The sequence below is a fragment of the Cannabis sativa genome, chromosome 3, assembly GCF_029168945.1.
Source record: "Cannabis sativa cultivar Pink pepper isolate KNU-18-1 chromosome 3, ASM2916894v1, whole genome shotgun sequence".
In the NCBI taxonomy this organism is placed as follows: Eukaryota; Viridiplantae; Streptophyta; class Magnoliopsida; order Rosales; family Cannabaceae; genus Cannabis; species Cannabis sativa.
Window position 1 is genome coordinate 50011882 of NC_083603.1, and position 11753 is coordinate 50023634.

At 31.9% G+C, this 11753-nt stretch overlaps 1 protein-coding gene across 1 annotated transcript; it reads left to right on the forward strand.

Moving 5' to 3' along the window:
- Positions 1 to 3842: 3842 nt before the first annotated feature.
- On the forward strand, positions 3843 to 10125 carry LOC115704925 (uncharacterized). Its single transcript, XM_061112036.1, has 4 exons — positions 3843 to 4423; positions 4689 to 4804; positions 9605 to 9673; positions 9847 to 10125. The coding sequence occupies exons 1-4, from the start codon at positions 4271 to 4273 to the stop codon at positions 9968 to 9970; spliced, it is 462 nt and encodes a 153-aa protein (XP_060968019.1). The 5' UTR covers positions 3843 to 4270; the 3' UTR covers positions 9971 to 10125.
- Positions 10126 to 11753: the final 1628 nt, after the last annotated feature.

Here is an 11753-nt window from a genome sequence, read left to right on the forward strand (position 1 = left end):
GTTGTGGTACTCGCATCTCTTGCTCGGATCTCTCTGGGAGCTATCTTTGTACAACGGTTGTGGTCTCCGGTAGTGTGTATTTTGCCTAGTAGCAAAGTACACACGCTCTTGGGAGTCCGACAACTCCGTGTATTGAGTATACAGGGGGGTGTACCCCCTTTTCTGGCGCTTCTCTCCCGTCCGGGTACTGCCTTTGGAGGATCTTTTACTCCTCGAACCCTGGGAAGGGCCTGTCAGGCTAGCAGCCGGAGCAGAGTGTGAAGGAGCTTGTCCATTCACTCCGGACGGGTTGCCAAAATGGGATGATGCTGGTGCCAAGGCTTGGCCCTGGCTGTATCCGGGGGTAGCAGAGAATTGTATGCCACTTGCTTGTGGAGTTGCGGTCGGGGGAGTACCCGAGGGCGATACTCCGGGCATGTACCCTGCTATCCCGGTGGGATAGTAGCCTCCGTAAGCCACGATTTGGGCTTCTTCGAGGTTGATATATTTTTGGACTCTCTTCTGGAAGTCCTGGAGGCTAGCAGCTCCCTCTTGCTGCAGCTCATTCCAGAAAGGAGTCCCAGTGCGGATTCCTGCATGGAGAAGTGCAAGCTGTTGTCCGTCGTCAACCTTCTTGGTTTTCGAGGCTTCCTCTCGGAACCTCTTTATATAATTCTTCAAGGTCTCGGTGGGCAGTTGCTTGATATTAGTCAAGGCACTGACCTCCAGATTGACCTTTCTTGCGGCGACAAATTGTCTCCGGAAGTTGGTCTGTAGTTTGTTCCAACAGCCCACGGATCCTGGTTCTAGTTTTTTGAACCATTCCTCCGCGGACCCACTTAGGGTAAGTGGGAAGCACAGACATTTGGCGTCATTGCTGACCCTCATGACCGTCATGACACGGTTGAACCGTGACAAGTGGTCGCTAGGATCGGAGTTCCCGGTATAAGCTGCCATTTCAGGCATCTTGAAGTTCTTAGGGAGCTCTGCCTCTAAGATGTGCTTAGCAAAAGGCTCTCGATCCTCGCTGTCCGAGTCGGAATCATCTCCTTTCTGTCTCCGGGAGACTCGGGCAATGTCTTTTCGAAGTATGGCAAGTTCTGCCATAATTCCTTCATTTAACGTACCCGTGGAGACCGCGGGTCCGTATCTTTTTTGGTCAAGGTGATCTCGGAGATCACCTTGGTTCCCATTGATTTGATTTCTCAGATCAACGGGAGGACACCTCTGTCCTCTTCTCCCTCTACCCCCGGGTTCTTGGTGCACGAAAACGCTTTTTCGGTCCCCTCGATCATGAGGGCCAAAGCTCCCTTTTCGGGGCTTGCCCCTCTGCGGACCTTTCCCTTTAGGGAAATCTGAGCGGACCTTTCGCGGATCCTGCGCTTTTTTCTTTTGCCCTGGGGTAGAAGTAGGGTTTTTTGTTTGATTCCCTTCAGCAGGGTATCTTATAGGGCTAGGCTCCCTAGATTTCTGCTGTTGGGAACTAGGCGAAGATGTCGCTGGCTCCTTGTCAAGTCCAGCGGTCATTGCCTTGGGGTGCACGTGAATGCCAGCTGCCTCCATGGCTTTTTGCATGGCCAGCATCACTTCCTGCATTTTCTGGTTTTGCGCTTTCTGAGCTTCGATCTCGGCTTCGTGATCGATAGCTTTTTGTCTGAGAAGCACCAGTTCTGAGTAACTACCTTCGTCATAGGCATACTCGTCGAGGTTTCCCTTGTAGTCATCATCGGGGATTATTTCTTCTTCCTCAGACTCCTCTGCTGCTCTTGAGGCTACATCTTCCTCATTCGGGTCTTGAGCGTCTTCAAGAGGGCGAGGCTGACGGGTACTTCTAGTCTCCACCATGTTTGTGGAGTCAAATGTTTGTTTACAGTAGCTTTCTTCAGCTCTCAATGAAAGCACCAAAATGTTGACCGAGATTTTCAGCAACTAATAGAATATTATAAAATTATTGAGCTGTAAGAAAGTAAGAGAAGGATTTTTACGTGGTTGGGGCGTTAATGAGCCTTAGTCCACGAGTCTTTGTTATTTATGGATGTATTTAATACAGAGAATATACTTGGGAGAATTTCACCCTTATAAATACAGAGAATGTTCTTGGTGAGTATTTACTCTACTTGCTCATATGCAGCCCAAGATTCTCGATCCCATTTAATGAGCTTTGAGGGGGTATTTATAGTGTTTTTGGTGGGGTAATCCCTAGAATTGTCCTTACAAGTATATCTGTAAGTATCCATAAAGTTGGGTATTCCCAATGAATATACCATGGGTGATGCATGGTCAAATCCCTAGGTGCTGTAGGGTTTTTATGTGGAATGTCCTTATTGCCTTTTGATTGACGTGACTCTTCACAGTGTAGCCGTCGCTAGACTTAAATGATCATTACTGTGGCGCTTCTGGTTGGAGGTTGTGCTGTCAGACTTTATTGCGTGTAGCAGTCCCAACACGCTTCCTCCCATGCGGCATTTAATGCGACTTGATTGCTCAGGAGAAACCTGACACCTCGCGGAGACGCCTTAGCGTTATATGAGCTTCCGAGAGCACCTTGAGTTCCATGTGCCTTCTCTGGGACCTACGTCCGGGACGTTTCCTTATGGCATAAAGGCTTAGCAAATATTGTGAATTGCTTGATCCACGTGTCCCTGTCTGATTGGTCCACATATATTGGGCAAAATTAGGGGCAACAACAGTAATAATACTTAAGCTATATTTTTGGAACTCTGTAGGTACATGACAGTTAAATATTAAATCATTATCCACGTGTCATTTTCTTATTGGTATATTTAAATTAATTTTTTTAAAAAAATAAAAAATTAATGACTTTGACCAATCAGGAATTGCCACGTGATAATTTACTTAACACATAACAGTCAGGTGCCTACAAAAGTTCTATAATTATAATTTAGGTATTATTACCGCCAAAAATTAAACTTAAGTATTTATTTACAACATGGAGTTAAATTTAAGTATTTATGCCGCAAATTATTCTTTATTTTAAAAGTTTCTAAATTATTGTGACAATAAACATAAAGTATTATTATTATCATGTCAAACATGGATCACTATAATATATAATGCACATTTTATTATTTTTTAAAACTTTAAATAAACACACTTAAAATTTATATACATTAATATTTATAATTTTAATTTTATGTTTCAATAAAAAAAAATTAAAATTATAATTAATCAAAATAAAATGAATAATAAATATTTATTTCTTAATAAATAATTACGGGCTTTTTATTTCTAAATAATAAAACTATTTAATATTTATTTATTTAAATTTTACTTCTATAGTTTATTTTGTGTTTTTATAAATATGTTATATTGTTAAATATTTTAAAACCACTTATAATAAACATAAAACATTATTAATATCATTTCAAACATGAATTAGAATATCATATAATAAATAATAATAACATTATTGTTTAACTAAAAAATTAATAATAATGATTTTAAACAAATAATTGAGTTATAGAAATCAAATATATTTTTATTTCTCTATTTAAATTGCAATACTTTTTGTATTTTACGATTTTAAAATTATTACCTAATTTATATCTTTATCTTTATATATTAAAAGTGTCTATATAACGACAATTCTTGGTTTAACAGAATATACCTTAAAAATAAAAGAATATTATGTTAAAATTAACGATGTTAATAGTTTGATCTTCCATTAATAAATAAACCCAATAATTAAACCCAAAAAATTAAACAATCTTTTATTAAATTAAATTATTGAGATTTTTGTTAGTTTAAATAATTAATATTATTTTATTACTCATCAAAAATAACCAATTATGCTAAAAATTAGGAAAAGAAATGAAACAAATTGTTAGACTTATTAGCATCTCAATCGGTTCCATTTAGTCTTAAATATTTTCTATTCTGAAGAGAGGCGACGATTTCTTCGTTCAAATCCATCTCCGTGAATGGAGCTTCAGAGATCAGTGATGATGAGGCTCTTTCTAGGGTTTCTGCTACTGTCTTTCGCACCTATCTCTATTCATGGAAGATTCGTGGTGGAGAAGAACAGCTTGAGGGTAACATCATCAGACCGAATCAGCAGAACAAATGACAGCACCATTGGAAACTTTGGAATACCTCAATATAGTGGTAGCATGGCTGGGAATGTTTTGTACCCAAAAGATAATCAAAAGGGTTGTAAGGAGTTTTCTGACTTTGGGATTTCGTTCCAATCCAAGCCTGGAGCTCTTCCGACCTTCGTTTTGCTGGATCGTGGAGGTAATCTTCTCCATTTCACTCTCCCAATCCCAAAACGATGAATAGCTACTTCCACCGATTTGGCTTCTTAATAGTGTTTCGCCAACCTTGTTGGAACACAATTGGAATTTCTCTTGGCATGCGCTGCTTTGAAATTACACGGGCTGCTTTGAAATTTCTCTTGGTGACACAATTAGAGTTGGAACACCTGGTAACTCTTTTTTTTTTTTTTGGTGCTTACACTGACATTGGTTAATTTATTTTGCATGTAATTATATAAGAGCTCAAATTGTGGATGCATAGTTGAATCAATTAGAATATAAACTTGAGTTTTGACTTGTGCAATGATTCTTTAAAATTTTGGTAATTATTCTTGAATCGCAGATGGAAAATATCAAAATATTTATTCCCCATATACACAGTTGTCTTCTATTAGGCGAAGTGCTATCTAATTTTCTCTGTTCTGACGTACACAGGTTCTGTTGTTCCAATGCTTGAGGCTGTCATGGCTGTCGTTCCTGTTGAGAAGTTGGCTGTCCACTTTCATGACACTTATGGGCAATCTCTGCCAAACATTTTACTGTCCCTTCAAGTAAGCCTTCTCAAACTCCAAACTTATACTGGATTTAAAGTCAACGCTTCCTAATTTTTATATGCATATGTATGAACTTTAGCCAATATGTCATTGCTGTTTTCACCTTCTGCCTTGGGAGTAAAAAACTTAGTTTGTTTGTCTTGATATAATAAGTTGGTGGTGCTATCTTAACAAAGTGCAATTAAGAAGAATAAGCTGTTATATTATTTTATAATATAATAAGTGTAGATTAAAATGTAGTAATATATATTATTATGTGAATAATATGTATTAGGTGTTTGGTAAATAAATTGTGTAACATATAATTTATTTAACCTGAAATTGTAACCTACACTTTATAACATGGAGAAGAGTTACAAAGTTAATTGCTTTTGTAACTTCTTTTGGTTGATCATAATATTGTGTAATAAAAGAGATGTTACACAATTTGATGATAGGATTCAAATGGTTTGAAATATAGTACAAACTATATTAATGCTCATTTTATGAGAGAAATGAGATGGTGTGTTTGAATCCTAAGAGTGATCACCTAAACACTATATAAAGGAGTCTAATGTGCTCATTGAGAGAAGAAGTTTTCTATCAAGAAAGCACTTTGCTAGAAAACCCTAAGGCTTGATAATTCCCAAAGCTATTTCCTAGAGAGTTCCCTTAGTGCTTAGAGATAGGGGGAAATAAGCTTTTGGACAAAGGTGTAATACCTTGTTCAAGCCATGGTGATCCCCACTAATCTACACTCAAGGTTGTGAGTGAGTGATCTTCTTTTTCTTCTTCATATTATATATATGTATGTGTTATATAATATTGTGTAATATATCTTCTCTTCTACTTTTCATATATATATAATATCTATATATTGTATATTATGTATTGTAACATTTATTTAATCTCTTTGTTGGTCCTTGTATTGTATTACAATAGAGTTGTAATATCTTGATTTTCTTCCATTGTTATAAAATCTCTAACAATCAAAAGCTTACTCCTTTTCAATGGAAGAGGTGATAAATCAAAATTGTGAGAATACAAGGATAAGAGATTTTATGTAAAAACCATTCATGGGTGAGCATGATGGTGTATATTATGTGATTTACTATATTTTATATAATAGTAATATATATTATATATATGAGTTATATATATGTGATCATGTGTTTATATCATATTATATATATGATATTTGAAATTTATATCATGTTATTTTATGTATATATGTGAGATATATAATATATAACATGTATATATATGAGTAATATATATTATATATATGTAGAGCGCATGTGATATAATATATATTAGTGAGATTAAATATGTAGAAATAATTATTTTTATGTATTTATATGAGACATGCATACATAATATATGTTATATATGTGTATATAATATATATCATGTATATTAATGTGTATACATATGTTATATATGTGTGAGGTATGTAACATATATAGTTGTGTAATTAATGTATATATTATGTGTATATGATATATATGTATATTATAGTATATATGTTATATATATATGAGATATGTAACATATATATTGTGAATTTAATATTGATATTATGTGTATGTTACATATAAGATGTTGATTAGTAACATACATATTATATTAATGTATGAGTTATATAGTATGATAATAATGTTGATAGTAATATAATAGTGTTTATTACTATTGATGTGAAAATTATTATCATCTATTTTGTGAATAAAGAATAGATTTGAATTCTTATTCAATTTGGTGGTGAACATCTCACTTTATGAGATAATAAAAGATGGCTTTTGAGAAGTGACATCTTTTATTGGGTTATAAGAGATAAGCATCTCATATTTGAGATAAGAAAAATGAGAGTTACACTTTTATTATATTGGACTTGCATTGTCATAAGCAAGAACAAATGGATTAAAAGTGGATTCAAACTTGTGAAATGAGCCATAAATTGGAAGAGCGATTTTGGACTCACAAGTAAATGAATCAATGTGGATTCAAAAAAATAGTGAAGCAATTTTGAATCTTAAATAATCAAAGTTGTAAACAAAATTGATGAGAATTTTGTTAACCTTGGTATAATTTTGGGCTAATCTCAATGAGGAGATAACCTTAAAATTATGAGTAAAGGTAATCACATTATTTTGTGAGTAGTAATGTGAGTTTAGTTTTTAGTTTTGTGAGAAAACTAAAAATGTCAATTGATATTTTTTAAGGTGACCTTAAAAAGTCATTTCAAGAGGAAATACACAAAAGTGATATTTTGTATACACTTAATGGTAGAAATGTGGGGGTGAGCCACAAATTTAATCAAAATGTGTTGAGACATTGTTGATTAATTAATTTGATTTTGAATTCAAATTCTAAATCAAGTTTGGTTATGTGCATAAGTAAAAATATTGACATATTTGGTGTCAAATTTTTGGTAAAAATAATTTCAAGAAGGAAATTAAATTTAAGAAAAATTAGAGGGACAAAGTGGTCTTCTATATTTTAAAATCAAGATATTGTCTTGATAATGAAATGTGAAAGTCTGGGGGTGATACTCTAATGTGAAAAGTTTAAGATATGTTTGGTGTCTTAAAATAAAGTGCAATTTAGACATATTTGGTGTCTAAATTAGTGTTTAATTTTGATATGCTTGGTATCAAAATTATTGAGAATTTGAGTTGTGTGAAAATTAATCTTTTATGATTAAATTTTCAAAGCTTAAGTACTTAAGGAGAAAAGTGGTCACAAAGTGAACACTATATTTTGGCATGCATGATTCACATGGAATCAATAGTGAGAAGTTATAACAAATCGCTTAATCTCCGTACAAGATTAAAGCATGAATTTTCGAGGGATGGGACCTAAACTCCCTTAGTGTTTTGCTCATTGATGGTAACCTATCTTAACACTAGTAAAAATCTAGTCTTAAGTTCAATAGGTAATAACAAGTCAATAGAGTGAATATGGTACTCAATTGTCCCATCTATGGATGAGTACATGTTGTAAAATTGAGGGTTAAAACCAAAAGGTTTTTTTAATGGACCTTAAGCTTAAGAAAACTCACTTAAGCTTAAGAAGTGTCTAACGAGTGGTGAGACACTAAAACTCCACCTATATGGACTAGAGGTGGTGCCGCCTCTTATGAGAATTGGGAGTATTCTCTAGAGAGTCTATGAATTGGAATTTTGCACATGGCCATTAACGGTGCAAGAGCGAGACAAGCGGTCTCAAGTGAGCATTAGCGAGGGTGTGTGTGTTATCACCGGTTTGTACTAAAGAAATAGTGGTTCAATGCTACGGAAACCAAAATTTCATCAAACTTTGTGGTAACTACACTAAGGTAAAATTCAAGTCGAAAGACATTTTACCTAATGCACCTAAGCAAGACTTCTTTGAAAGTGTGTATTTATTCAATCAAAGTGGGGGAATGTTATATTTTGATATAATATTTTGATTGATTAAATAAATGTTACAAGTGTGTTACACATTTTAATCTAGTGGGGGATTGTTATATTATTTTATAATATAATAAGTGTAGATTAAAATGTAGTAATATATATTATTATGTGAATAATATGTATTAGGTGTTTGGTAAATAAATTGTGTAACATATAATTTATTTAACCTGAAATTGTAACCTACACTTTATAACATGGAGAAGAGTTACAAAGTTAATTGCTTTTGTAACTTCTTTTGGTTGATCATAATATTGTGTAATAAAAGAGATGTTACACAATTTGATGATAGGATTCAAATGGTTTGAAATATAGTACAAACTATATTAATGCTCATTTTATGAGAGAAATGAGATGGTGTGTTTGAATCCTAAGAGTGATCACCTAAACACTATATAAAGGAGTCTAATGTGCTCATTGAGAGAAGAAGTTTTCTATCAAGAAAGCACTTTGCTAGAAAACCCTAAGGCTTGATAATTCCCAAAGCTATTTCCTAGAGAGTTCCCTTAGTGCTTAGAGATAGGGGGAAATAAGCTTTTGGACAAAGGTGTAATACCTTGTTCAAGCCATGGTGATCCCCACTAATCTACACTCAAGGTTGTGAGTGAGTGATCTTCTTTTTCTTCTTCATATTATATATATGTATGTGTTATATAATATTGTGTAATATATCTTCTCTTCTACTTTTCATATATATATAATATCTATATATTGTATATTATGTATTGTAACATTTATTTAATCTCTTTGTTGGTCCTTGTATTGTATTACAATAGAGTTGTAATATCTTGATTTTCTTCCATTGTTATAAAATCTCTAACATAAGCTGCCACTGAAATTATATTTTTGAAGTTGTGAAGCAATTAATTTAATTAATAGAATCGAGTTTCTTAAATAACAGATGGGAATTAGCAATGTCGATTCCTCCATATCGGGCTTAGGTGGCTGTCCTTATGCTAAAGGAGCTTCGGGAAATGTTGCCACCGAGAATGTTGTATACATGCTCAATGGACTTTGAGTGAAGACAAATGTGGATCTTCCGAAGCTCATGAAGGCTGGGATTTCATAAGCAAGCAGCTGAGTCGCCCATCAGGTTCAAAGACTGCCATTGCCTTGAGCCGAGTCACGGCTGATGCCTCTAAAATATAAGAAATTACAGCTAGATTAATACATATTGTTTTATAGCGATGAAAAAGAAATAGTTCTATATTGTTCGCCTGGACCACGGTCTCATAATCAATGCACTTCCAGAACTGTACTTAATTGTTGTTGATATTTAATTCTTAAATTAAATTTCATTAGTGCTCCTATACTGATACCCTTTTTTGATGTTTTACACTTTTCTTATACGGAAATTTAATATGAGCAGTAAGGATTTGGATTATTTCATTGGAGGTCCTTCATTCCGAGCATGGTGTTGTACGGGAAATTTTCATGGGTGAGTTAACAAGTAGCTGAATTAAGTGAACTCATTTATAATTTATGATATAGTGAGTATATAATGTGTGTATATTTTTTTTTACAGAGGTTACACAAGATTGTTGCAAAAATCGAATAATGAATCTTATCTTAATCATCATAAAAATGATATTAATAATTATTTTTTTACAGAGGTTGTTTATCCAAAAAAAATTATGGAGAAATTATCGGTCAAAACATGGAAAATTCAGTTGTATGTAGATCTAAAACGAACAATGAGTGCAAAGTACTATCAATTCACCATTCAAGCAGCTGAGTCGATAAAAGATTAAGAAGAAGTTTCACTACTCTTTTTAGTTTTTCTAATAATATTCTATATTAAGACTTTATTTAATAATTTTTTTTCTATTTTAAGATTGCACATTTTTTTTTTAATTTTCATTAAATAATATTTGCTTTAAATTTTGCAAACCCTCTAAATTTTTATAAATAAATATTATTTTCATATATTGTTATGACTTATATATACACAATTATATTTTCAAAATCAAATATAATATTACAACTATTACTCTAATAAAATAAATCATTCACATAATCATTACCTTTAGTTACAGAAATCTAAATAAAAATAAAGAACTAAACTTTAAATAAAATTAATATTTACGTGCTTTGGCACGTAACTTCTACCTAGTATGTCTTGTAAATATATATATATACTAGGTGAATGTACGTGCCGAGCCACGTATTGCTAGTTTCATTTAAGATTTTGGTCTTTTTAAGATTTTGAATTTATTTTATTTTTAAAGATTACAAATTTTTTGTTTAAAAAAATTAAATATTTGTATTTGAAAGATTATTTAATAATGTATTAAAAATAATATTAGTGTAATTATAAAATTGTAAATAAATTTATTATTGGAGTAGTATATTATTCTATTTAGTTCTTTTTTTAACATAACATTGTAATGTAAGTTTATATCTATAAATATTCTGTAAAGTGTTAATATTATATGAACATCTCCATTTATAAAGCTAAAAAGTGGGTCAATGACAGAAGTGGTATATCTGCAATCACACAAAGATAGAAGTGGTATTTCTGCTTACTATGCTTATCCGGAGAAAACATTAGATAACGTGAGGTTAACTTTAATATATAAAGATTTTTTTTAAAAAAAAATAAATGAAAAAAATTATTAATATTCTCCCAAGATAGGTTTGTTAGAGAGATATGTGGTTAAGATGATTTTTTTAATTTAAAAAGAGATTATTAATATTTAAAAGATTGTTTAATTTTTTAGTTTAATTATTGGGTTTATTTGTTAACAGGAGATCAAACCTAATCGTTAAATTTAACAGAATATTCTTTTATTTTTAAGTATATTCTGTTAAACCAAGAAATGTCGTTAGATAGACACTTTTAATATATAAAGATATATCATATATCTTATTACTAAAATAATAATTAAAATACTAAAAAAATTAAACAACTAGTTATTTTTCATATACGATTCTAACCTATTGTTACCGAACATTATGTATGGTAATTTACGATTTGAGATTTGTTGCTTTATTTATTGTTCTGTTGTGACGCAAACAATGGTGAGATGCTGCAAAAAATAAATTTCTATAACCAATGAGATTCATATAGTTTGAATAGTTTTCTTTTCTTATCTTAATGTCATTCTAATGACATTAAGGTATTTTGATGAAAAATTAGTTTTGTGTGTATACAGGTGGTATATATATAAGAGTTTGATACAAAAATTTTAAATTACCACTAATTATACCTAAAGATCATGATAATGTGTTGATTTTTTTGAACATAAATATCATGATCATATATTGATTTTTAAAGATCTACCCTATAATGATATTGGTCATATTTTAATTAAAAGATCATGATTATATATGTATAAAATTTAAAAAATATGCCATATAATTATATTAGATCATGTTTATGATCGTGAGTGTGTCTTCTTAATAGAAATTTTGTTATTTATTGATTGTATCTTAATAATGATCATGTCCATATTAATTGCCATGCTAAATTATAATAAAAATTATTACATGAAAAATACAAATTGACACTTTATTTA

What these genes read in the sequence shown, in the direction of transcription:
- LOC115704925 (XM_061112036.1), top strand. Translation starts at nt 4,271, where the DNA reads ATGAATAGCTACTTCCACCGATTTGGCTTCTTAATAGTGTTTCGCCAA. An exon ending in AATTAGAGTTGGAACACCTG is followed by an intron (nt 4,424 to 4,688) that starts GTAACTCTTTTT and finishes TGACGTACACAG; the next exon opens with GTTCTGTTGTTCCAATGCTT. An exon ending in TGTACGGGAAATTTTCATGG is followed by an intron (nt 9,674 to 9,846) that starts GTGAGTTAACAA and finishes ATTTTTTTACAG; the next exon opens with AGGTTGTTTATCCAAAAAAA.